This window comes from Lepidochelys kempii, chromosome 19 (assembly GCF_965140285.1).
Source record: "Lepidochelys kempii isolate rLepKem1 chromosome 19, rLepKem1.hap1, whole genome shotgun sequence".
NCBI lineage: Eukaryota > Metazoa > Chordata > Testudines > Cheloniidae > Lepidochelys > Lepidochelys kempii.
Genome location: NC_136398.1, coordinates 3,587,081 through 3,614,763, shown reverse-complemented (window position 1 = coordinate 3,614,763; position 27,683 = coordinate 3,587,081). Strand labels below are relative to the sequence as shown.

At 43.2% G+C, this 27,683-nt stretch overlaps 1 protein-coding gene and 1 long non-coding RNA gene across 4 annotated transcripts in view; one reads left to right on the top strand and one right to left on the bottom strand.

The window, feature by feature from the left end:
* Positions 1-281: 281 nt before the first annotated feature.
* Positions 282-25,423, bottom strand: PSMB2 (proteasome 20S subunit beta 2). Of its 2 annotated transcripts, none has more exons than XM_073317978.2 (6): positions 25,341-25,423; positions 19,160-19,282; positions 16,705-16,775; positions 4,820-4,982; positions 2,955-3,004; positions 282-513 (listed from the first exon to the last, which is right to left on the bottom strand). In XM_073317978.2, exons 2-6 carry the CDS (start codon positions 19,269-19,271, stop codon positions 406-408), a joined length of 504 nt encoding a protein of 167 aa, XP_073174079.1. In that variant the 5' UTR covers positions 19,272-19,282; positions 25,341-25,423; the 3' UTR covers positions 282-405. The 2 variants fall into 2 exon arrangements, with proteins under 2 accessions (XP_073174079.1, XP_073174078.1); XM_073317977.2 differs by lacking the exon at positions 25,341-25,423 and adding an exon at positions 24,960-25,185.
* LOC140900541 (uncharacterized) overlaps positions 25,269-27,683 on the top strand; it is a 45,244-nt gene continuing 42,829 nt past the window's right edge. For both annotated transcript variants that reach the window (XR_012155659.2, XR_012155658.2), the window contains exon 1: positions 25,269-26,986. This is a non-coding gene — a long non-coding RNA (uncharacterized LOC140900541). The remainder of the gene's footprint in view (positions 26,987-27,683) is intronic.

The following is a 27,683-nucleotide window of genomic DNA, read 5'->3' as shown; positions in this document are numbered from 1 at the left end:
GACTGCACCACGTACTGACAGGATGGATGATGGATACTTAACTGCTAAAAGGGAAAATTAATATTTGATCAAGAATTTAAGAGGGAAGACATTTGGAGCAGCAAAACTGGAACAAGCTGAGAAAGCACAGAGACACACTGATAAGGGCGCAGAACAGCAAGGAAGGAAGTTGCTATCTGCACAGTCAAGGATTGGCAATCCCAGAACCCATCTGCAGAGCGATGATGATTTAATTTACTTTGGGAGAAAAGGGTTAATGGAATAAAGTGATAAGATTGATATAGCCAATGTCAATCTTTATTTGAAGTCCCCAAGTGCAGTACATTAATTGTGTAGTACATCAAACAAGTAGAAAAAAACCCCAAAAGTGAACTGAAAGAAAAATCCCAGGAAAGATCCCATGGGTTAGGATGACACTTTCGGAAAGGGTATGTTGTCCACTTCGTGGATGCCGTCTTTGTCAATGAACCGGACGCTGAAAGAAGGCAGGTTCAGGATGAAGCGTTTCTGAAGCTGTTTAACAGACAGAGAGAGGGGAAAGATTTGTTCAATGCTTAAATAAAAAAACATTTCTTTGAGAGAGACATCGTTGCATGTCCTAAAAGCATTAGTTTCTCTCCTCCAATTTCTCCTGCTTCCACTTTGTTTCTGCAACATCTCTGGACACCAAAACTGAGAAGTGCCTTTTATATTCAGAAATCCTGGAGAGCTAGAATTGACTGTGATCTCTGTGGAAGTCAGTTTGGAAATTAAATAGAAATCGGAGGGTTTGCATAGTCACCTTAAAGAATTACATGGATTTTACAAGTAGAAAAAAGCCACTAGCAGCAACGTTTTAAGCCTACGAACTTGCATAAGCAAATAAATATATTTTAATTCTGCTCTTATGTGAGTTTTAGTGTTTACCTAAAATTCCTTTTGAACAAATCTGAAGCAGGACTTGGGATCTGAATAAGGAGCTTGCACACCCAGTAATGTAGTATGTTAGACTTGATAAGAGAATAAACTTGTCATGCCCAAATTTATCTTGATGTACATCTTAAAGAATCTGTCTTAAACTAGTGCCTAACAAGAGAACAACTCTGTTGAAAAAATTCACTTGACTATGTGCCAGGGCTAAGTATTTAACAGGTCCCCACAGTACACACTGCTTGGGATATAAACTTCAGTCAATCGTGCATGAGACGTTGGCAGCATGAGCTCCCTCTCCCACATGCCTGTTATTTCAGCATGAATTATCTCAGTTCTCTAACAAAATTTTTCATTCAAGTGAAAGTGGAGAAGATTACAATCATTTTCTACCATTACACTTAGATACAAACAGGCAAACATTTTAGAGGGGCCTGAGCTCCTCTGCTTGTGATGTATTTACATTTTTAAACTTCTCCACCCAATAACCAACACATATGAGTTAAGGTCAAACCCTTTCTTAGGCAAATGCTGAAGTCACCTTTAGGGTAAGACACTTATGAGCTCATAATAAATGGTCAGTTTGATATATGGAGGATAACGCCACTTCTTACCTTGCTTGAGAGCAGGATGCCTTGATTATATAAAATACAATGTGGTATTGTTTGTTCCTTGTATTAGGATGAACTGCATTGAGTAAAGAGGCTCTGCTGTCACATTATTTTCTTTTGTAGCTTATTTGTACATTCTGAATTTTTGGGTTAGGGTGCATTGATTACTGAGGGTGCACCAATATAGTGAGCATTTGTGACATTCTTGGTTTTAATTTTTTTTAGCAGTAGTGATAATTATCTATCTTAGACACGGTAAGCATAGATATGAACTAGACTGCTGAGGCAAGACATGGAGGGCAAAATGTCAGCAGGTCCTCCATGTAGCACTGTATGGTAATATACTAGTCTTCTTTTAAGATGATTCTTCACATGCTCCAAGTGTGTTCTTGGTTTATACATAGTTACCTAGTAGGCCAACTTCTAGAAGAACTGGTCCCGCAGTTCTTGAGGCATATTCAAGGCAGGATCCCTAGATTTATGCACATTTCTAAAGTACATTTACAGTGGCATCCAAAGTTAAGCAAATTAGTGGAACTTGGTAGTTCTTGCTGTGTCCCAGAAACCATGAGCTCAATAGCATATGACAACAGCAAAGCTGCCATGTACTTATCTAGCTACTGAGTTACCATGCGAGACTATCCTTTCAACTCACTAGCTGTAAGACAGGTAATGGTCAGAGAACTATACAACACAACTTCTTTCAGGATAGGGTTGGGCAGCACCCACCAAAGTAATTTGTAAAGTACTTTGCTAACTATCAGACACCATGATTGACAGGAAAGCTAATCTACTAAAAACCTTACACATCACCAAAATGCTTGTAAGGCCCTTTGCAGAAGACTTCTCCCCAGTAACACCAGTTCACCTCTTTAACCTCCAAGAGACAATGACACCGAATACTGCTCTGATAAAGATTTATGATGTGAAAAGGATATTTTTGCTAAAGCTGCTGATCAACTGCTTCAGTGCCTGAGGTCAAGTCATTATTGGAGTTAGACTTGGTTATTCAACTTATGAACTAAGGGGAGAAAGCAGTTTAAAAATGTCTAGTAGAAAAATAAACTTACCACAAGCACAGGAGGATAAGTATCAGAAGGATAAAAACATTTTAGGCAGAAATAACATAAAAAGACAAAGTCAAGGGCTGTCTACATCAATATTATGTTAAGTATGGAAGGACCAGAAGTAAAGAAAAGCAATTAATCTTAAAGTTTACATTCTGGAGGACATGAACCATACTAAGACAACGTAAGTACGCACAAATCCTTTTCCTCAGTAGCTGGTTCCACATCTGGCCAATGTATATTTATTACCCCTTCTGGCAAAGGCAGGGAAAAAATGTGACAGAGGAACAGGAAAAATATCAGTAAATGAAGGCAAACAAACATTCCTTTCTCAAGATCACACAGGCCCAAGTCTTTGGTGACTCACCTCCTCTAGACATTTCTTTAGGAGCTCCATTGCCTCCTCGCGTGTGATACCTGAAGGAGAAAACACCCACAGATTGCTTTAGTTAGAGGCCATCTCTCTCAAGTCAATCTTTTTATTAAATTTAAACAACTTTTCAGCTGAGCACCAAAAAAAACCCTCCTTCCCAGTTCACAGAAAACACATTCCATATGTACTGAGGATGCCCTGCACTGAAGCACTCGCGCTGCAACAAGCCATTGAGAATCGATTTGTTATACCAATGGGAAGCATGACGGAATTTTGCCTCCCATGGCCAGGGACTGGGCTTCGGAGAAGTCCAGCCGTCTCTCTTTCCTTGAGTTTATTACAGCTTTAAATCAGCTCCATCTGTCCAAAGCCGGCTGCAAGTCAGTGAACGTGGGCGGGGATTGGTTTTAGTGCTACATTCCCTGCTGGGTATGAGCTTTAATAATGGGAAAGGCACGTGTGTGATGCCCCTGCTAGTCTCACACATTAGGATTAAAAAAAAAAAAAAAAATCAGCATTCAGTGGGGATGGCCAACTGTGACAACATATTGTACTTAATTTTTTTCCTTTTGGAAGGGGTGGGGAAAGAGAAGAAAGGCAGCATCGCTTCCAGAAGACGCAAGTAATGAAAAAATTACAGAGATGCATGCTTAGCATGCAGCCTACTTGGTTCAAGGGCTTTTGTTCCCAACTCACACCTGCTGCTCAGGTGGAATAAGCTCCAATTAGAAGAGAACTGCCAGATTCCTGCTGCACTGGTTGCAGGAGGCAGATAGAAATACTGCTAAAGGAAGGTCTCTGCTATGAGTCAGTAAATTAAACCTTGCACGCAAAATATTGCTGCCAATGGGAAAGGTGCTTTTGTGGCTAAAGTACAAGGGAGTCAGAAAAAGCTTAACTCTATTCCCAGCTCTGCAGATTTCCAATGCGGACAAGTCATTTCAGTTGTGTTTCAAGTTTCCTCATCTGTAAAATGGGGATAATGCTGCCCTGTCTTTTGGCAATCAGAGAGGCTAAGTTTGAATGCTTTAAAAACATTGAGAGCTACAGATGTGCAAAGAATTATTCTGATGTAAACATTAAACAGTAGGAAAAGGTTGCAAAGCAGCCAAAACAAAGCATCCCCATACACCAGATCTGCAAAAGGATGAGATAAACATATTAGAAAAGAGTGCAGTTTTATTTTTCTGGTTTTTTAATATGCTATGAACTGAGCGGATGCAGTTATGGAGAAATGGGAAACTAGACTGCACTCTGAAGAGGGACACGTCAGGAGATAATTGTATGCACATCATAGCCAGCAAACTAGGTAACATACAGCAGCAGCAGAGGTATTTGAACTATAGCTTGTAGAGGCAGATGCTAGTTGAAGACATCTTCCTGCCTCACGGTTTAGTTTCGAACAGCATGATTTAACTACCATTTGTTAGTCTCTTGGTACAGGATGATAGAAATGCTAAGTAGTAAATTATCAGTGCAACACCTGGGGCAAAAAGTCAGTAGTACCCAAAATACTACAGTAAAGCCATCAAAACATTATTTATTAGATGAAGATGGCCAGGAACTAACAGGTCAGTTTAAAAAAAAACAACAAAACTTCTTAACTTTACAACAGGAACAGCAAGCACTTGGAAAAAAGTCTAGTTTCACTGCAGCCTCCATTTCTGCTGAAAAGCTAGTCTATAGATTTTTAGATCTTTACTCCTCAATGAATATCTAATCTCTGTGCCTACTACAGCAACAGAACTGGCTAGAGTGACTCAACAGGATTCACAAGCGTGAGATCCCACTTTATTAAGCCTTTGATTTACTAGTCAGTAGAAAGAGAATGGTTTCTTTGCCACAGGCTTCATACTTACTTGGCTTGTAATAGCGGTCAAGAATGCTCAGGGTTAGGAATGCACCATATCCATGTGCTGCAAAGGGAGCTTTAGCCAGGGCTGCAAGGTAATCCATATAATAAAGGGCAGGGCCTTCGTGTTCATCGTAGCCGGCCAAAAGAAGATTGACATGGTAAGGGGTCTGCAAGCAGAAACACAGAATTTTGATTAATGCAGCAATACTAACCACCCTCCCCTCTACTGTCCCCCATAACATGTAGAGACTGGTAATCCAGCCCGTTTCAACATGCTCCTTTGGACACAAAATGTCTCTAGTAACTGTGCAAATTGCTTCTGAGGAACACATTTGAATTCAAAACCCCGGAGTGGCTGAAGTTTTTTGTTGTTGGGAAGCAAACTTCTTTGCCCACTGCATTCCTTTAAAACGTGTAAGACTTTTACTTTCCCTTCAATCTGCTCCTTAGGACCCTTTCACAGTTAGTGTTTCAATCTTATGGGGACAAATCATAATTAAAAATACTTTCCCACCACTGTCCATCTCAGAAAAATGCTTAGATTTTTGACTGTCAGCATGCAAGCAAAATGTGGACTTTTTTGGCAGGTACAAAGTTTCTGTTAATTTAATATGCTGTTTATTTAGTTACACTGAGTTAACCACGCAGCATTTTAAGCCAGTATGAAAACAGAACACAGTGTGAACAGTTTTATATATAATGTTGCATTGTAACATTAATTGCCAATTAGACTTTTATTCCACCTACCAGATTTAACCTAAAAAATCACTAAGCTTATGTGAATAAATTTGCTTCCATCTAAGACTGAAGACTCTGGCCCACTTTCTTGTTATCATAAGATCAAGATAATCCAAGTCCCCCCCGCATCACAAACATTTAAGAATTAAATATTTTCACGTGTGTCTTTTAGGTTTCAGAAATGGTTTGACAGATGCAGAGAATTAAGTGTTAGTCTGCTCCAGTTTAATTCTTTCCTCCCTATTCTTGTTTAAGACTTTAAACACAACCCATTAAATAAAGATGTTTTCATGTTTATTCTTTAGCCAAGAGAGACCACCCATTTCCACTAATACAACCATGCCTTTTACTGGGTTATAAATACAGATCTAGTAATTCTGCAAAGCCCCAGGAGTTTGCATCATGTTTTATATGGGTTATCATTTGCTTTAAAAACCCATGTATTCTTATTGCATTTTCCACAGTGGGAAAGTGGTTGTGTAAGCACATAGCTATAGATATTCCAAACACATGTGAACACATTATATGTGATTCCATACCCACCCCCACACACACACGATTACCAATTTGTGAAGCATAGGCTCATACAAGAAGTACATGGAATCACCATATGCCTGCTCAACACTTTTACACTTTTAGTAGTTCCATACTGATTTTAGTACTTGGCATTAATAAGAAACGGTCATTGAAAACAGCATGTTCATTAGATTTTCAGAAAACGTAGATCAACAAACCAGCCAGCCAGAGTAGGGAAGATTTCAGAGTAGCAGCCGTGTTAGTCTGTATTCGCAAAAAGAAAAGGAGGAACTTGTGGCACCTTAGAGACTAACCAATTTATTTGAGCATAAGCTTTCGTGAGCTACAGCTCACTTCATCTGATGCATAAGTCAGGAAGAATGACACCTACTACTAGTGCCAGAGCAGAGAGCAAACTCATTTTGAAAGTCTGGGATATGTGCTGTTGATAGGAGCTTGTTTCTTATATACTTGAGAATGTAAGAAAGTGGTTAAATCCTTAGGAGCAAAACTGATTCCTTCCTTCCCAGAGTGCTATCTGCAGTTATTCTGTCACACTGATTCCTTCAATGAGAAGTTATTAAAAATCTTAAAATAATAGATTGGTATTACATGGTTGGGATAACATTAAGTTGAGACCAAAAAACCATGACAGTAAAGGACATCACTGGATACAAGTGTTACAAAGAACCTTGAGTTGAAAGAGTTTTTAAAATGAAATGACAGTGCTATAGTTTGAATGCCCTCCTCACAAAAGGAACTGAACAGGCTGCTGATCTTTCCCACTTCATGAATCAACATATCCTTATAAAACGGGTTAGCAAATTAATTCACGCAATGGTTTTGGATATTCTATTTCACTACACTGTTTTTATTATATACATTTTAAGGGTCCACCAAACTTTTAAAAAGCGTTATTGAAAGATATTCCATGAAAGATTGTTTCAGTCATTCCAGAATCAAGTTGCTACACAAATGTATTAGTTTAATTAGCCTGTGTATTATCATTTATTTATGCTTAAACATCTCACATGCACACCAAAGTTGTCATTTAAAAGCCATGACGCGCACAGAAGACAACTCACAAATTATTGTGCTACTTCGAATTACCAACTTTTGCATGTGTGAGAAGCTTAAGCATAAATAAGTGGTGTCACAGACTAATTAAATCAATACAGCTGGGTAACAACTTGCAGTTTCCGAAATTCTTCTGCAGAAGCTCCATGAGCTTTTAAAAAAATCTTTTGTTTGTGCTTTTTAAAAAATTTCAAATGTAAATAAATCTTATGCTATTTTACTACTAGAGCAAGGTGAGGCTCAAACATTAGATAATTATTTTCACATTTTATTTACTATTTCTACATCTTTTCTAACTGATTAACACCCTTTGGGATGCACATAGTTCCTGATCTGTTTCAGAGCCTATGCTTACAAAGAAATGCAATATTAAAAGGGCATTTTCATACATCATTTTGGGGAGTAAAATTCATGTCTTCCACGGAAGAGGTTTCTTTTCAAGGTACGTCTTTTCTTGATATCTAAAGTCATCTTCGCTTCCTGCTGCAGCGCCCACAACACTCACCTACTGCTAGAATTTTAAAGTATGCCAAGATTTGTTTCAAATCTAGCAGTTCAGGACTTGAATCCAAGGTCCCACAAGACTACATTTTGGAATGTGGCATTTTAATGGGGAATTGTTTTGGGTTTTGCCATGACATTTTACTGGTTTTAAAAAAATATGTATTTTCATAGGTGAAAGTTAAAATGGTTTAACTTGATTAACCTTAAAACATTTAAACTGCAATGGTATTTGGAGCAAAAGGTAAAACACTAACCCAAGTGTTGTGCCTTTAATGCCAGGTGCTGCAATTTTTCCTGTTGTGAAGGCTTAAGGAACCAACTTCTAAAAGACACTGGACCACAAGGAAATACTAAACTCTACACTTGTTGAATTATGTGCTCCTGACCCATCAACCCCACAATATTAAAATCAAAATTTGTCCTACTCTGCTTTTTTTAGTTTTGCTGCAAATATCATGTGAAATATGAGCCTTCCAGTATCCAACGACCTGACACTCCCATTTACCAGACATGCCAGCCAAACAAATAAAATCAAATCTTGCAAATGAACCACCTCAAATAGCTTTTACCCCCAAAAGGGAGGAGGATCCAGAGACTCTAGAAGTCCACTAGGAACTTTGCACTTTCTCTGTAAAAATTAAGACCACAGATACTATGGTGACTGGCAGCATTACAAAACCCCAAGAAAACCTTCATATGAGCATTAATGTTACGCTTTTTAAAATGCCTGGTTCTAATCTTTCATAGCATGGGTAGGCATGGTGGAAGTTTCCCCTACTATAGATCACTGCACCTTAACATGGACCGACAACAACCTTGCTAGTCTAGTACTGGGGTCCTCTTGCACCCTCAATTCTTCTATGCCTAGTCTTCCAACTCTGAGGTTTTGAGCAGAAAAGCACCAAGTCAGACATTTGTTAAATACTCTCTACACTGAACTTTAGTTTAGTAGCAGGATGTTTATCAATTTCAAACTAGGCATGGAATTTTGTTGCTAATTAACATGAGCAAGAGCTTTGAACTTTTTAGAATGTTACTGTGATTACAAAGGTTTAACATGAGAGATGATGGGCTAACACTTTGGGACGGAGTCAAAACAATCCATTTTTTCGTCTCTCAAGAAATGCAAGCTTTCCCTTCAGTTAAAGGAAGTATTTTCCATCCCCATCTAGCTTTGCACTCTATGCCATTGGATTTAAAATAACTGCAGTGATTAAGAAGAGCGTGAAATTCTTCAGAATTTACAGCTGAAGAGAACAGTTGTGAGAAATACACTGAAACAACAAGATCAGCGATGGGAGGCTGGGCGGTGACAAGCAGCGGTGTGACATCTGGCGGAAGCCAAAGTCACAGCAAGGGGGAGAGAGGTGGGCGTTAGGAAGCATCCTGCCAAGCGTGGACAGCAAGGGAGGAATTGACAGTCTTCCTTTGGACTCAGTCCAGACCCTGTCACCTATAATTAAACAAAACAACACAATAAGAAGCTGCACTTTAGAATTTGGGTTTTTTTTATTTAACAATGTGCTGCAACTTAGTAAATATACAACCTTGGCACTGGCATTCCCAGCAGGTAAGTCACCTGGGAGATTGGGGAAGGCAGTAGGTCGAGAAAGGAAACAGCAATAGTTTCTGCACCAATAAAAAATGGTACCAGAGAAGTATGCATGTAGATTTGTGCTGCAGCAGCCAAATAGGCACTGACAAAAGGTCTTTTCAGAGAGACACACGCTCACACAAATACACTGATTATGGCAAAGTGTGTCCTCATCTGCGAGGGTGTATACCCAGTATGAGGAGCACAGCACATCAGAAGTGATCAGTCAGAATTAAAAACACTTCCTTAACCAGTACAGTGTCAACAGTTTGACCTGGGAGACATTTACAATAAAGCCTTTTGACTCCTCCCTGGGAGTGTAAAGGGGCCTTCAAGTGAGTGAACACTGCCAGAGTAGCGTGAAGAGCCCTTCCCGTAAATAAGAATCAGGTTCTATGATCCCAAAGGAAAGTGTGACTTCTACTCTGAGCTTAGGCAGGGTTCCACCAGAAATAAATCATGGACCCCCTCCCGTAAGCTAAGGGTATGTCTACATGCGGGGGGTGGGGTGGTGAGTGGTGGGGGGAAAAGCTATACAATTCAACTTGAGTTAGTAACCTGACTTGCCATGTCTTCACTGCTATACTAACCTGACTTAAGAACACACTTTCTATTTTTGCAGGGTAGATACACTATATTTGGCTTCATTTTCACAATCCATACAGAAAACTAAGGTCTTGTCTAGACACAGTTTTACACTGTTTAGTTAAACTAGTGTAAACCCAGGTGGAGGTTCTTATTTTGGTTTAAAAATGGCTTACTTTAATTCAGCTGTTTCTAACAGAATTAAGCTAAATCAAAAGAAGCCTGGTTTAAAAACAAAATAAGAGCATCTACACAGCATTAACCCAATTGAAACTGGTTTAAAAAAAAAAAAGAAAATCACACCTGAAACTAAAAGAGCACAAATGCACATGCAGACAAGCCCCAAGTCCAACTGCCAATGAATTAAGTGTCAGAGTGTAAAGTTTAAAGAGTTGGAAAGCTACCAGTTACAGCTATTGCTGTGCATCTTCAGGACTGCAGTGAAACACTACAAACTTGACAAATTAATATTAGCTATTGTCCATCAGCAAAGAGGTGGGCCATTTTCTTGTTGCTACACATGATGTTATACTCCGGCAGCAGCTCCAAATTTGCGTGCTTTCTTGTTAAAGGTGCAGCCATGTTGTAATTAGAGAGGTTTCAAAATTTAATGACTTAAAATGCAACATGGCACAGATGCCTTATTATACCAGCTAGTTAACACAGTATTTGTTTTCTCCATTCATTTCACTTGCTAATCCAAAACGCTGTCTCTACCCAACAAATAAAGCTCACAGATAAAATCACTGACTGTCCAATGGCAAAATGTAACCCCTGTGTTTATTAATCGGTAGTGTTTTTAAGGGGAATTCAGGCAAAATTCAATATTTTGGGGCAGACTCCACATGTTGAAGCAGAATTACATGCTGCAAGGTAAATGTAGCAAGTTATGAATGCTAAACACTCAGCAAGTGCTAGAAATATGAATAACTATGATTGCAAAGCATTACATTAATGCTAGTTCATCCATAGAGATAGACAAATGAATTCAAACTAGCTGAAGTGGTGAGGGACACAGATGGTGGTTAATAGCGTAGAACATGCCTCAGTTTGGGTTGGGCTGTAACACTCTAATACCCTGCAGAATATTGTTTCAATATAACACACAGAGACTCAAAATAATCTATTTCAGTTGGTGACATTTCACTGAAGTAGACCCAGTGCAAAACACCAATGTCCCTGTGTTGCCTTCACTGCATAATGTGGACAGCCATAAAACCAGGAAAAAGCTATGAAGGGAAAAGATTATATAAGATGTCCCCTCTCTCCTCCGCATCTGGCACTTTTGTAAACACACAGTCAGCAAAAAAAGGGGAGGGGCCAATAAGGAGGACAACTACCCAACCAGCAAGCTCCACCCCCTCCATACACTAAAGGACACAAAAACAAAGATTCCTTCATGCAGCTTCTCTGATCTGCAACCCCCACCGAAGAGGTCAGAGCACAAAAGCTGCCCAATGCCAATTGCCATGGGGGAGCGAGTTGGGAACAACAACTGAATGGCGCACACAGGAAGAGTTCCTATGGCCAGGGCACCTTGGGACTGAGGCATTCCGCAGGTGAATGACCTTCTGGAAATTTTCTGGTCTTACCCCTGCTTGCAAAAGAACACTTACGGGTCCCTCAAAGTAAGGAGTAGGAGAGTACAGCCCAGCCACATAGCTAGTCCCATGGTATTATTCTGTCCCTCACTGTGAGTTTTACCCCCCCAACTCCTTTACTTTTCACGTGAAGGAATGTCGATTACTAATTATAAACAGGAAATTCGGAGTTGGACCCCTGGGTTGCATTTCTGACCGACCTTGGGCAAGTTGCTTCACCTCAGTTTGCTCATTTGTAAAATGGAGATATTATTTATTCACCTTCCTAAAGTGATCGGAAACCCCTGAGTGGACGCAAAGCATTGGCATGAAGTTAGACCAAGACGTCAATAACAAAGCAGCACCGAGTGAGTGCAATGCTCAAGCTCAGATTATAGCAAGCTCTTCTACATTTTGTAACCCACTAAAATGATTTAAAGACTCCTGCATGTTAATGACCAAGAGTCCTGCTCATACTCAACTTGCTTCCTGTTCAGACTTGTACCTTGTAACATAATTAGCTAGAATAAACCCAATAATTGGAGGTATCCCAGATACATGTGAATGGGGCCCAAGCACCTTTTGGCATGGAGCCATTTCACAACCTATTTGGAAAGAAGAGGGTAGTGTTGAGAAATGTTCTGGATTTAAGTCACCAATTTCAAATCGTAAGTATTAAGACAAACAGTTTCCAATACCACATTCTCAATAGCTGAAGACAATTTTTATTCTGAAGACAATTTTTCTAATCAGTTTATCTATTGGTTTTAGAGTTAAAAGTTACAGATTTAAGACAGTTGTGTGGGATTAGTGTGCAACTCCTTAACGAGTAGAGATTCAGAAAAATTAGGGTTGGAGTAGACCTACAGAGGCTTTTTACAAAGCCAAAATCTTTGATATAATAATCACTACACTTCCAATGGGACTATTTAGCACAGAAACAGGGATTTCTGATCTCAGCAGGCACCTAACTGGGTAGCACACACACTCTAGGAGTGAGAAAGCAACACCTTCTCACATACAGTCCTCCTGAGAGAGGGGATTTACACCTGAAAACTCATAACTGTATCAGCACTGTGATGGGCAAAACAGCAAGTTAAAAAAAAAATTCTAGTTAATTTAAACCAGTATAGCTCAGAGTATAACCTCCAAAAGCATTACTGAGACAGAACAGTGATTCTATAGCCTGGCTCTTCATAAAGGCCAGCCCAACATAAAAGGTAGGACTTTTGAGGGTACAAGTAAAGGAAAAAACAGAAGGGATCATGGATGAACTACACCCAAAAGCTGGAGAAAGGCAATATCAAAATACAAATTAGGGGATGTTTTCTAACTTGCCTGCTCTCCTGCCCCCAAAATTAGGGAAATAATCACAGTTTGGTAGGGTCATCATCTTTTATAAAACTCCAGTATCAGGTATTCAACCCACTAAGGTAACATTTCCCATTGCCAGACCTAGACAATCCCTGCCAATACATGATCCCACGTTTAAAATGCTCCCTTGTGTCAGCACAGAGCAGAAGACACACGCAACTCAGGTTCAGTCATAAGTGACTTTCCAAAATATTAAGAAATAAACTGGATTTGGGCAAGGCAAATTGTTTTACATAGCCAAGAATGGAATATCTTAAAAAACCTCTTCATATTGGCCTGGCCAAGTATTAGCTGCTATTAGCCAAGGGTCTAGGCTCAACTCAGCTTGCAGGGAACTTTCCACACCTTGCTGTGCATCAAGATGAAAATATATATTTAAACATGTAGGTAAACAACCTAGTCCCCTCCTCTTCCCTTCCCCATAAAGTATAATTTAGCTTGGCACATATATTCTGTTTTATGGCTATAACCAACAGTATTAGATTAATAGACTTCCAGAGTCTTATGTGAATGATTTCTTTGTACAAAGCACTATTGGCTATATTTTTATTGATTCTAACTGGGTCACAACAGGCACAGAAATAACAAATATCTGACAAGTGATTGAGCAAAGAATACAACTTTCTGATGCCAATGTTCGTAACTTCGTGTTGAAAGCTCCGCACTTTCATACGAGCACTAAGTGCAAAGTTTCAAAAGATGATAGTGTTCTCCCTACAGCACAGAGATCCCTGTAGTGTGACAGCGGTGTCAAAGTGCGCCATTTGCTCAGGGGCATTGCCATCTGCAGCAGCACAACATTTTGTCTCCGGTAAATAAACACATCTGCCTTTGCCAGTGTCCTCCCCACTGTGTCGCCCATCTGGAGCAGGTGAGCTGGAAGGCAAGCCTGGGCACAGGGAGGAGGGGGGGGTGCAGAGAGGATCAGGCCTCAAGGGACATGGCACATAGAGGAAGAAGACAGTGCCGCATCATGTCACATCCTGCTAACCGCATTTGCCAAAAAGCATGTTAAATTATTACCCTCGTTAGTGATATTTTTATCATATGTAACAAATGGCTGTCTGTGCTTAAGTAGGCAGGACATTCAAAGACAATTTCACCTATGCCATCTGCTCTGAGGGTCCTGTGACATTGAGACAAATAATCAGCCTCTTATGCAACTGATAGACAAGTCTGTGTATGCACAGCAGAGGGAGGAGAATTACAATACTGTTTCTCATGGCACTCATGGAAACTCAGAACAGCTCCATGCAAACATACAAGCCTTTCAAAATGTGAACACTTGAATGAAAGTTAAAATAAATATAATTTTTATAGGACTAACATCTACAGTCCAATTTGTATCCATTTAATTTGCAAGAGGTATATTACACTGATTTCTAAATAGAATGAGGTGTGGTTTAAACAGAGGACTAGGAGTCAGGACTCCTGTATTTTATTCCCAGCTCTGTATGAACTTGGGCTAGTCAGAGCCTCAGGTCTCCCCTTCTTCCACCCCTTTTTTGTCCTGTTCATTTAGACTGAAAGCTCTTCAGGGCAGGCTCTATGTACATATGAGGCCCAACAATAGGGCTCTGATCTGGGTTGGGGCCCACAGGTACTACTCTACTACAAATAAGAAGACTGACGGCAAGCCTGAAAAAGGTTCCCTGGGAAATTTCTATAAAATGTCCTAGCAATAAACAAATCTCATCCCTGTTCCTCCCCATACTAACATATTTGCTCAACTTAATTCACAGCATCATCAAGTCCTCTTATTTTCCCTGCTCTTCTTTTGTGTGGAGAATATACATGTGCCAGGCAGAGGACTCTTGAAATCCCAAAACTTGTATATTTAGATACCACTTTGCCTTTCTGTAACAACTTCCAGCAAAGAACTTTATAGCACTTTACAAGCAGTGAATTAAGCCTCCTCTCCCTGTGAGGTACCCAAGGATTACGTATTTATATCCAATACCCATTTTACAACTGGGGGAAAGTGAGGCACAGAAGTGGATATTTGACCTTGAACATGTCGCATGGCAAGCCAACAGCAAGTGTAGAACCCTGAAGTCCCGACTTCCTCACTATAATTGCCAAGCATCAAAGGGCACTTATAGGAGGCATCTGAATGATGAATGAGGAGACAGCATTTATTAGCAATGCTTTGAAATATTACCTTAAGTTAGTCCGTCATTACACTCTGCTAATTCGAAAAAAACAGCTTCCACTTGGTTTTGATATTTACTGAAAGCTTCATGTCTGTTTACAAAAGGGGCTTGTTTTGCTAAGTACATCAAATAGTTTCGCTCTATTAAATCATTTTGGGAGAAGATTAAATGGATTCAATGCATTTGCATGAGAAGTGTTGGCCTTATCTCGATTTTAAAGGGGCTTAATTCACTTAGCTGTCTGGTATTTATGGCAAAATGTTTACTGGGCCCAAAGCTGGAATCTTAACACTGTAGTTGTATTAGTTTCTGATAAGTGAGGTGATAGGCAATTTAACGAGAAGAAAAAAAAAAGCAAACCATAGCTTACAATTTCCATAAAACAGACCATTTTGAGGAGGAAAAGCCATAGGTGAAGAAAGAAGAGACCTCTTGATTAGAGTTCATCCATCTGCAAGTGAAAGTTATTCCCTAGTAATTCATAGTGGGTAGTTAGCGGACATTTGGTCTTCACCAAGACCCTGGATTCTGGGCCATATCCCAACTTCTATGCCACACTCTGAAGACAATTAATCAGATCGTGATCAAAACAAAATCTGAAGTTTTTCCACAGGTTGAAAACTTCCCCCCTCTTATATTGCTTCTATCCATTTTTCATTTGGAAATACACAGATATAGATCATTTAAATGAACAGTAGCAGTGCTAACAGGGTAGCCATTTGGGGAAAGATATTAAATGATACTTCAAGTTTTTCGTGTCCTTAACATGAAAACACAAGCAAGCCTATTATAAAAATTGGTAAAAATTCCTTTCACAGGTAACATTTTACAGAAAATAGAATAGTTGTCAATGTCATCTCCTTAAAGCTGAACACAATGTTATTGTAGCTATTTAACTAGTAATACAGGAGAACCTTAATTTGCCAAATGTCTCCAGGGTCCCCGAACCAATAGGGGTTTGTTAAAAAGAGAACATGAAACAACGAACACAAGCAGACAAAGTGGGACAACAGGAGGCACTACTGTGGTACAGTAATACTTTATTCATACCACTGAAATTATTTAGGGCGTAATATAGCACGTAGTATAATTAAGACACAGGAACCACAAGGGTGGATCTTAACACATGTATCTCATAATGGCAGCAGTTTTTAAGGTACTTTGTGAGGTTTATATTTTTCAAATAAGGCATTTCAGAAATGTGGGTTTAGGGAAAAAAAATCACATTTTACTGTACACAAGTTACATCAAACAACTGAAGTAAAAATCTAGTTATGCTAAATGAGAAATTGCTAAAATTATCTGCAGCAAGCGTAAGAAGAGAGCATGGAATTATGAAGTGAAAATGAACTATATAAAACTGGCACAAAAGGGAAATGTCTTCTCCACCCCTTTTGTAGCAACAAAACCTGATCGCTCTCAAGGGTCTCAGTTCCACGCGACTCACTGTGGGGAGCCTATGGCTTCACTAACTCAGACCATACTCAAATCATTTGCTTATTTCAGAAGGAGAGAGAGAAACTTGGCCAGTCACATGTTATTTTCATTTTTATTTTGTGTTTGCTGCCCTGGAGCATTCAGTCATGTGTAAGCAGATGTTTAAATTGTGAGCCTGAGGGAAAAGAATGAAACAAAAACATTGCTGAGAAGAAAAACGCTGTTGCAGCAGGAAGGGATGTAGGGAGGGAAAAGGGCAAACAGTGTTTGATTTTTGCGAGAAGCCCTTAGTAACTTCAGCCATTGCTGGTATGCCTCAGTTATTACTTACCCGACTGCGCAGGTAGTCTGCCAAGTTTCTGCGTGTAAAGTTTGCTGCTGCAGTAGGAGACAATTCATACCCTGATATAAGAAACAAATGCATTGATGAGGAAACTGGAGTGCAAAATGCATTCTTCTTACTGCTTTGCTTTCACTATTTGTTTCATAATAAAACAGAAAGGCAACATGATCGAGGGCAATTCCAAGTTCCTATTCTGACTCTGACAACTCATTTATTATGTTCCCTTTACCTCTGTCTCCATTTTCCCTTTGTTAACTGGGAATAATTATACTGACCTATATCTACAGGGTGCTAAGCATTCAAATTACTCATATCTATACAGGGATTCAAAATACAAAGCCCTAGAAAATTGCAGAATATTACACATCTGTATTCTGAAAATTTTTTCATACAAACTGTAACCCAAAAAATGGCGTGGAGTTAAATAGGAGAGACACGAAGAGGGACAGAGAAGATGTTTTTCACCCAGGATTTGAAGACCAATGGAAAGTTCCTACATTTCTCTAAATCACAGGGTATGCCTACATAGCAATTAAACACTCACAGCTGACCCAGGTCAGCTGACTCGGACTGTGGGGCTATAAAATTGCTGTGTAGATGTTCGGGCTTGAGCTGAAGCCTGAGTTCTGGGATCTCTCAATTTTTAGCCCTGCAGTCCAAGCCCTGCAAGCCCAAGTCAGCTGACCCAGGCCAGCCACAGGTCTTTTATTCCAGTGGAGATATACCTTCAAAGGCCTGGACTGCAGAAACAGAAGGCTGTTGCCCCACAGGCAAGACTGTGGACAGGAGAGAATTCTGAAACTAATGCTGAATCTTTTTTGGGGGGTAAAAACCAATCCTTTAGATGTGTAATTCCATTTTAGTGTGTGTACAGGAAAGAGACTTAGTAAAAAAGCATGTGAAATGTTCTACAACCTGTGACAATGAATAAAGAACCAAACGACTGATGGCTTCTATAAATAATACAAGACACTTGATCAAAAAGCCTAATGCTAAGGAGAGCAGAACAAGTTATTACATGATATCCTACTGTCATTAGAACCTTTACCCTGCCCTAAAGGATAAAAGTTTTTTCTAGTAGTCTTTGCTTTTTTCTTTTTTCTTTTTTTTTAAAGTGATGACATAAGGTGCTCAATCTATTGCTTCATAGAGATATAAACAGTGGATTTCACCAAAATACACAAATACTTTTACAATTCAGTAACGCCTCATCTATATACTGAGTATACGTGAACCAAAGATTATTTAATTAAGAGTTCAAACATTTGCAGTCACTCTAGAAATCCAGAAAGCTGAAAGACCATAAGGCCAAACTGTCTGCTCTTTTCGACTAGGTCAGTACAAATCTGATTAGAGATCTGAACACACCACAGGAGATGATCAGTGCTTGCAAAGGCAGGAGGAAAGATTTTACAATGAATTGTATATAGCATATTTCACTAGATGATCTCAGAAGTGCTCTGCAAACTAATTGCAAGTACTCTCATAAGTGAAGTATTTTCTTCTCCTTTTGCAGATGGAGACACTGAGGCAGAGAGGTCAGATGACTTGCTCAAAAATCAACCCACATCAGAACTAGCAACAGATACAAGAGTCCTGATTTCCTGCCTTCCCCTTTCTAACAGCTAGGCTATCTTCCCTGTTTTGTACAGACCCAAGCGTACCAATTCTGATGTGTAGTTATACTGGGACATATTGTTGATAGGGAAGGGAAAAAACTTTTTTTTAAAACTCATTTAAGAAATGAATTATTGAAATCAAAATGGAGACGTTCATATACATATTACATACACACACACACACAGAGCAGGAATTAACTTTTTATGAATATATAAATCTGGGTGGATTCAATGCCAAGTATTCAAGCCGCTAACTACCTATCCTGCCCTCATCACCATATTTACTTGAGCCCCTAAAAGGCAGAAATCCACAAACTAGACAGACTAAGAAAATGAAGTGTCTCTCCCCTCCCCAACCCCACGACACCAACCTGAAATAATCTAATAGTCATCTTTAAAGGAACAACAACTTTATTAAGAATCACCCCCTATGTCTGAATGTTTTTGAACTACTTGTTAGAAATAACTCCTAACATTACGAAAACTAAAAAAATTAGTACATTTCACAGTACTTTTTATATAAGTTTTATTGTTTCCCTTGTAGAGAATCTGTTTATTATTTTTTCCTGTTTGTGCCAGTTCTTCACTCAGCAACAGGAAAGGTCTTTTTAAAAAAGATTAGCAGTAAACTGTAAATCCACAAAAACTGGCATGGTCACTAAGGGCCACTGTAATACTCACAAATATATTTTATTTTAAAAAAACCCAAAAACTAGATTTCTAGCTGTCCTTTAAACTCTCAGTACCTCTAACAACATGCAGCCATATTAGCTCTCATTCATATAATTATAAAACATGACCTCTTGTTCTGGTGTTGTACTTACCATTTCTCATTTTATAGAGCTGAACATTTTTCTGGATGTACTCTGCAAACTGCACAGTGTCTCCAGCTTCCCCCACACACAACAGCAAGATCTTCTCACTCATTTTAAACATCTTATCATGGTCTAGGCAATGAGACAATTACAAACACAACAGTCATGCTATTTTGCCAATACCATAGCAGTTTCACAATTTATTTAATAAGTACCAAATTAAAGGATTTTAATCACTCAATTATGCTAATCAAAGCATCCCAACTAAATTACAATATTCAGCTTCTCTCAGTCTCCCAAATTAATCTGTTGCATAGTGTTCCTATGTGCCGTTAAAAGCTGTCACACTTCAGAGAGGTGACTGCATTTCAGTGATTAATGTAGCGCCCTACATCTACTCTGTGAATCAGTGTATGATCCCAGTTGTGCAACTGGATCCATGCTGACAGCCTCTGCACCTGCAGGGAGCATTCATGGAGACAACTGAGCTCAACAAAAGGGTCCACATGTGCAGATCCAAGAGCAGAAGCTGGAACTAAATTTTGAAGTGCTTTGATATTCTTCAGGAGGGAAGATGCTACAGAAATGCAAGCTGTTACTCATGTACCAACATTGGTTAAAACTGCACAAATACAGAACAATACATTTTAAAAAATTAAGTATTAGCTCTTTCATTCTATTATTTACTCACCAATAAAATATTCAAGAATTTTGCTTGATAAGCTGTTAGGTTTTGCTTTATATAAATACATGATAGTTTAGGGCAAGTGTAATTCTGGGTAAGTTGAAACATGTGAATACATTAAGCAAAGAGAAATTATGAAAAATGTAGGATCAAAGTGTACGTCAAAGAGACTTCCGTTTCCTAGGATATCCAAATCCACTAGTAGCTGTTTCAGAAGGGAGTAATTTGGATAGACAACCCTTGACAAACAAAACCACTTATTTTAAATACGGGGTAGTCAATAGCATGACTGAACTGTATTAGAACACTGGTAATAGGAAAAAATAATAAATATTGATTACAAATTGCAAAAATAGCCCATTGAAAAGCAACAAAATCATTAAACTCTAAAACAGAATTCTTTCCTTGAAATCAAAACTTTAAAACTGTAATTTTCTGAGGTATTTTTCAAATCTCAGCTATAACAACAAAACTATAGGAACACAATTTTGTACTACTCCTAATACTGTAATCTTATCTGACCACCAGTCTGCTTTAACTAGATAAGATAGATAAATATTCAAGCAGCTGTTAGTGCCTAGGGAAAACTGCTTCTCCACATTCAGGCTAGGTCTACAGAACAACAGTCTAAATCTCCATATCTGAATCTCACTTTCACTTTCAATTTACTAAATACTGCTGAATAATCTTCCCTGGAAGACATTTTTGAAAGCTTCTGAAATGTCACAATCCTTTAATAGGATTTGGAGAGTATTATGCAGTTGTTAAATACTTTAAAAGTTGCTTTTGAGTGTTTAGGGATTGCTATTCAGATTGATAATTCTCTGCAATCTGTTTACAATTTGAAGGAAAAGACTACCAAATACCAATATGACTACTACCTACAGCTTACTATTTTTCAAACTAGGATTAATAAATCCCACATCACTATGTTTGCCTAAATAGATTAAATAAATTCCAACAGGAATTAAACACCATTAGTTTACAAACCAAACTTTTTAAAAAAGTTGACTGTATTTGGTAATATTTAGAGTACAAACTGCAATTTATTACAGAGATTTCTCCCTAACTTGGTGTCCTGCTTATGAAACAAGATCACCACCTCTGTTCATTTCTGTAGCCATGAAGTAAGATATAGTGGTCAGATTCATCTAGCAGCATAGCCAACGTTTGCAATTTTATTGAAATACTCCCAATATTTGCGGGGAAGGCATGGTGTTTAGTTTGCTTTATTTTTGAAGCCCCAACTGCTGCATTCATGTGATTATGTGAGAATATACATTTTTAAAGAAAGGAAGTTTAACTCTCCATGTTGAAGAAAAACACTTGGAAGTGGAACTGCATTAACATAAAGGCTCAAATGTGAACATGAAGGCTGAAACCCAAAGTCAAATTAAAAACTTTTTTTTTAATCTCATGGTTTTGGGGGCCTGACTCATGACTTCTCCATGCTTGTGGCTGACAACACAGATCTAGTACAACTTTTTAAGAGGAAAAAATTATATGTGGAACTTGAACATTTGACTGCACTTGTTTTACTTTGCTAACATAAAACTCAGTCCCACAAACATATGTGTAGCTTTGTGCGTGCGAGCAGTTCCACTGACTACATGTAAGTGCTTGCAGGGTCAGGCCCTGAAACCTGATGTGCAGTGGGGAAATTTTAAAGTGTCTCCACCACCAGCTCTAACACCAGTTCAACCGAACCCCAGTGAAAGTTGGTCGGAACCCTAATGTTGATAAGACTTTTGTGTCTGGACCCATGTTTTCTACCCTTTCAATTAGGCTTACTTTTAAATAGGGTTAACTAAAACAGGTCCAGCCAAGGAAGCCTTGGGTCCCACTAGTTCAAATGAAACTGTGTTAAAATTGCTGGGGGAAATATTTTATATATTTTTCTAGTGAAGACATAGTCAATTGCCTTTGGATGAAGGCTCAGAAAGGATGTAAAACCTGGGAACATGTAGTATCTGTACTCATCTCCAACACTCGAGCAGATAAAAGGTACACATAGATTCATAGAATATCAGGATTGGAAGGGACCTCAGGAGGTCATCTAGTCCAACCCCCTGCTCAAAGCAGGACCAATCCCCAATTTTTGCCCCAGATCCCTAAATGGCTCCCTCAAGGATTGAACTCACAACCCTGGGTTTAGCAGGCCAATGCTCAAACCACTGAGCTATCCCACCCCCCCCCCCCCCCCCCCGCCGTTCATGTTCAGGTAACTGTTATTGTTCAGATGGCTCAGCATTCTAAATTTTTTCATTATTTAAAAACTGTTGCTAGAAGTGAAAAAAACAAATAATGGGTGCTTTATAAATCCTAAAGATCAGCAACAGCTCCCCATAATATCTTTTCATGTTCAGTTGTTACATGTGCACAATCTGAGACACAAAGTTACCTCTTTTGGTCTTGCTCAGCTCTCTCACATGAGCAGTTATGGATATTTTTCTATTTGAAGTAACTTAGAAATGGGTGGACAACTTGGCTCTTACATCTTCCAAAAGCTAACTAACACCGAACACTTTACAGATGTTCATTTGATTAATTTCTGCTGAATAACCCTCAACTACCTTTTCACTTCTATGCCGCTTCTCATGTAAGGGAGAAGAGCCAATAAAAGTCAGAAAAAAACACTACACTGTCAGCCATGAAATCTCTCCTCAAAACTCACCTTTGCTGTGATGCCTACGCATTGCTCAACAATGGTATACTGTGACTACTGCTTATTATACCAACCATAATCATTTCACCGATACCTTGACCTCCCTGCTGATTCTTTTTCTCCACCCGTTGCCTCTCATCTTATATTTAAATACACTATGGGGCTGGGATAGAGTTTTCTTTTATAAAGGTGTGCAGTGCCAAGCACAAGGGAACCCTAACCTGGGCCTCTAAACTCTACCGCAAGAGATTGAGGCGACAAATACATGAATTCACTGTAGAACCAATACAGAATAAATAAAAATATCTAAAGTCACAGCAGAGAGACTAGGAGATCAATTGCTTTTTGAAAACTTTTCCCCTCTGCCAAGTTTGCTACATCGTGAAAATACCTTTCCAGTGGGAAGTTAGCAGCTACACAATACACTCTTTGGGGCAGGGGCCAGGCCTTCCTAGGTGGCTGCACTGCATGCAGCCTAATGGAACCCGGATTCTCAGCAGGGCCCCGGGGTGGTGTCACAACACGCCACCACAGATCTTGGTGAATATCTTGGGTTTTTGTTTGTTTGTTTTTAAATAAGAAAAGCAAGTTCCTTCGGAGTCTTCAAGGTAACCTGCTTCCCAGTGCAAAGGTGCATAAATAGTAAATGGTGACACAGCAGCAGGTGCACCAAGAAAACCGCCATCAAGGGGGCAGGGATCTCCCGGACGTGTACCAGTCCCCTGGGCTCTGCAGCAGGGGGGAGGGTAAAGAGATCTTTACCCCCCCGAGCAGCTGGCCCCCCCCATCACCTCCCCCCCCCCGAGCAGCTGGCCCCCCCCATCACCTCCCCCCCCCCGAGCAGCTGGCCCCCCCCATCACCTCCCCCCCCCCCGAGCAGCTGGCCCCCCCCATCACCTCCCCCCCCCCGAGCAGCTGGCCCCCCCCATCACCTCCCCCCCCCCCGAGCAGCTGGCCCCCCCCATCACCTCCCCCCCCCCGAGCAGCTGGCCCCCCCCATCACCTCCCCCCCCCCCGAGCAGCTGGCCCCCCCCCATCACCTCCCCCCCCCCCGAGCAGCTGGCTCCCCCCCATCACCTCCCCCCCCGAGCAGCTGGCCCCCCCCATCACCGCCCCCCCCCGAGCAGCTGGCCCCCCCCATCACCTCCCCCCCCCCCGAGCAGCTGGCCCCCCCCATCACCTCCCCCCCCCCCGAGCAGCTGGCCCCCCCCATCACCTCCCCCCCCCCATCACCTCCCCCCCCCCGAGCAGCTGGCCCCCCCCATCACCTCCCCCCCCCCGAGCAGCTGGCCCCCCCCATCACCTCCCCCCCCCCCCGAGCAGCTGGCCCCCCCATCACCTCCCCCCCCCCGAGCAGCTGGCCCCCCCCATCACCTCCCCCCCCCCCGAGCAGCTGGCCCCCCCCATCACCTCCCCCCCCCCGAGCAGCTGGCCCCCCCCATCACCTCCCCCCCCCCCGAGCAGCTGGCCCCCCCCATCACCTCCCCCCCCCCGAGCAGCTGGCCCCCCCCATCACCTCCCCCCCCCCGAGCAGCTGGCCCCCCCCATCACCTCCCCCCCCCCCGAGCAGCTGGCCCCCCCCATCACCTCCCCCCCCCCGAGCAGCTGGCCCCCCCATCACCTCCCCCCCCCCGAGCAGCTGGCCCCCCCCATCACCTCCCCCCCCCCGAGCAGCTGGCCCCCCCCATCACCTCCCCCCCCCCGAGCAGCTGGCCCCCCCCATCACCTCCCCCCCCCCGAGCAGCTGGCCCCCCCCATCACCTCCCCCCCCCCGAGCAGCTGGCCCCCCCCATCACCTCCCCCCCCCCGAGCAGCTGGCCCCCCCCATCACCTCCCCCCCCCCGAGCAGCTGGCCCCCCCCCATCACCTCCCCCCCCCCGAGCAGCTGGCCCCCCCCCATCACCTCCCCCCCCCCGAGCAGCTGGCCCCCCCCCATCACCTCCCCCCCCCCGAGCAGCTGGCCCCCCCCATCACCTCCCCCCCCCGAGCAGCTGGCCCCCCCCATCACCTCCCCCCCCCCGAGCAGCTGGCCCCCCCCATCACCTCCCCCCCCCCGAGCAGCTGGCCCCCCCCATCACCTCCCCCCCCCGAGCAGCTGGCCCCCCCCATCACCTCCCCCCCCCGAGCAGCTGGCCCCCCCCATCACCTCCCCCCCCCCGAGCAGCTGGCCCCCCCCATCACCTCCCCCCCCCGAGCAGCTGGCCCCCCCCATCACCTCCCCCCCCCGAGCAGCTGGCCCCCCCCATCACCTCCCCCCCCCGAGCAGCTGGCCCCCCCATCACCTCCCCCCCCCGAGCAGCTGGCCCCCCCATCACCTCCCCCCCCCGAGCAGCTGGCCCCCCCATCACCTCCCCCCCCCGAGCAGCTGGCCCCCCCATCACCCACCACCCCCCTCCCCGAGCAGCTGCCCCGCGACTTTCGTATCCCCCCCGCCCCCGGGCCCCACCGACGCCTCCCACCGTGCTTCATCTGGACGATGCTGGAGGCCGCCACCGTGTCGGACGCCACCAGGATGTAGTCGGGGCCCTGGATGCCGATCAGGTACTCCATGGCGGGGGCGGGGGCGCGCGCGCGGTTCTTCCTCAGGCCCGGGCCGGCGGCAGCTCCCCTCCCCTCCGCGGCGCGACGTGACACAGCGAGGCCGCACGGCGGGCGCAGGGGGGATGACGCGGCCGCCCGCTCTCGCGAGAGCCCCGCCCGCCACGTGACCAGGCCCGCTCCAGCCCAGCGACCTCTGACCTCTGACCCCCGCCCCTTCCCCCGGGTCCGGGGACTCCGCCCGTCTTCCGCCCTCCCCTCCCCTCCCCTCCCCCGCGCTGCGGCCTTGGCTTTTCCGTTACCGTGTCTCCGCCTCCGCCCCTTCCCCTCCCCGCGGGGGAGACTGAGGGCTCTGGGTCCCCTGCCCGGTGGGGCCCCCTGGGCTCCCCGAAGCCCGGGGTTTCCTGCCGTGCCCCCCGCGGTGTCTGAGCACCTGGCCCGGCTGCAGGCTGGCCGCGGAGCGGGAGCGGCCCGGCTCGCCTCCGCTCCCGGCCGCCTCCGGGCGTGCCTTGGCGGCGGGCCCTCGGCGGGTTCCTGGCGGGCCGGGAGGAGCCCGCCCCCGAGCGGGTGTCCCTGGGGCAGCCTCCTGGCTGCGGGACGAGGACGGGCCTCGCCAGGCTGAGCAGCTCACCCACAGAACCATAGACTGTCAGGGCTGGAAGGGACCTCAGGAGGTCATCTCCTCCAACCCCCTGCTCAAAGCAGGACCAATCCCCAATTTTTGCCCCAGATCCCTAAATGGCCCCCTCAAGGATTGAACTCGCAACCCTGGGGTTAGCGGGCCCATGCTCAAACCCCCTGAGCTCTCCGTCCCCCAAACGTGTCGCCGTCCCCCCCGAATCACACCCCGTCACCGCCTCATGCACCGTACCGAGCGGGTCATAGCGTCACCCTCTGTTACAGTCAGCCCCCCGGTCAGCCACTAGACCAGACTGTTGTTGATCTGACAATAAGAAGGTCAGAATGGGTAGACTGGGTCAGGCCAATGGTCCGTCTCGCCCAGTATTCTGTCTTCCTACGGCGGCCAGTGCCAGGTTTTTCATAAGGCGTGTACAGAAGAGGGAATTTATTGCGTTATCCATCCCCTGTTGTCCAGTTCCATTTTCTTGTAAGTTGGAGGTGTAGAGCACCCAGAGCATGTGGTTGTGTCCTTGACCGTCTTGGCTAATAGCCATTGATGGACCTATGCTCCATGAACTTATCCGAACGATACGCTTCCTGCAGTGGTTGTATGCCAGTCAGGAGTACTCCGTGCAGGCCAAGAAAGTATTCAGCAATCACAGCCTGAAGGGACAAATAGCCACTCTATAATCTTTTTCTACATCAAACTAATCTGGTGAGTGTGACACCCTGGCACCCCAGAATTCACCACTGTCATGTAATTAGCATATGTTTTGTACAAAGTATGCCTTGTGAGGTATTGTTCTAAAAGTCTTGATCTGCTAGACATTAATATCTCGTTGGATTGTATGTGCTATCATCATATGTGAAGTTATGAAGTTTAGCTATATATGTGTTACTAAAACATGTTAGGTTGAAAACACCCACAAGCAGCCTTTCAGGTACAACAGTAAAAAGGCCAAACAACATTCATGGTTTATTGAGGAAATGCACACAAGCACAAGGATTACCCCAGAAACTGTGTACAATAGAAACCTCTCAGAGATAGCACTACACAATGGGAACCGTTTGATCCAGGTCACAGCAAAAGAGCTTTCCAGCAAGTGGTAAGAAGATATAAAAGGGGAACAATGACATCATGATGATACCTCACTCCCCCTACAACAACACACCTGGAAACACCTGAGGAACAAAGACAGAACTGGGGGAAGTGATGGTCCCAGGCTAGAGGGATTTCTAGCCTGCGTATGAAAACCTGGGAAACCCAAGCTTGAAAAGCCAAGGCAGCTTGTGCCTTAAGAATCTGCCAGCTTGTTGATCACTCAGGGTGAGAATTTGCTAATCCATATCCTACCTGTCTAGTATGTTAAACTCAGTTTGTGGTTTTATTTACTAAGGTAATCTTTGACCTATTTGCTATCACTTAAAATCACTTAAAATCTATCTTTTGTAGTTAATAAACTTGTTTTTGTTTTGTCTAAAACCAGTGTGTGCAAATCCTAACTGGGGACAGAAAGCTGTTGCATATCTTCCTCCACATTGAGGGAGAGGGCGAATTTCATGATCTTACGCTGTACAGTTCCCTGTGCAGTGCAAGATGGTATAATTTTGGGTTTACCCTTCAAAGGAGGGTGTGCACTTGAGTAACTGGGCAGTTCCTTAGCTGAGCCTTCCCATGCAGAGCTGATCTCAGGATCTGTGTGAAGCTGCAGCTGGGTGTGTCCCTAACTGTATGTGTGCTGGAAGGAGCTTGAGAGCCTGTCACAGCAGTACAGTGAAAAAGTAGCCCAGGTTGGTGGGTTAGGCAGGCTTATTGGTATTCCAGTTCCAGGTGGCACCCCAAAGGGGTGAAGGGCCCATAACCGTGAGGACACTAAATAAAGTTAGACACAACTTCCAAGCGATCCTAAACACCGTTATGTATGCAGGTATGCAACTGTCTTTTCATGCCATCATCAAGTGCTAGTCCCTGATGTGGCAAAATCTATGTCACACTGAGGTGCAGTTATACTCCAAAATGTATA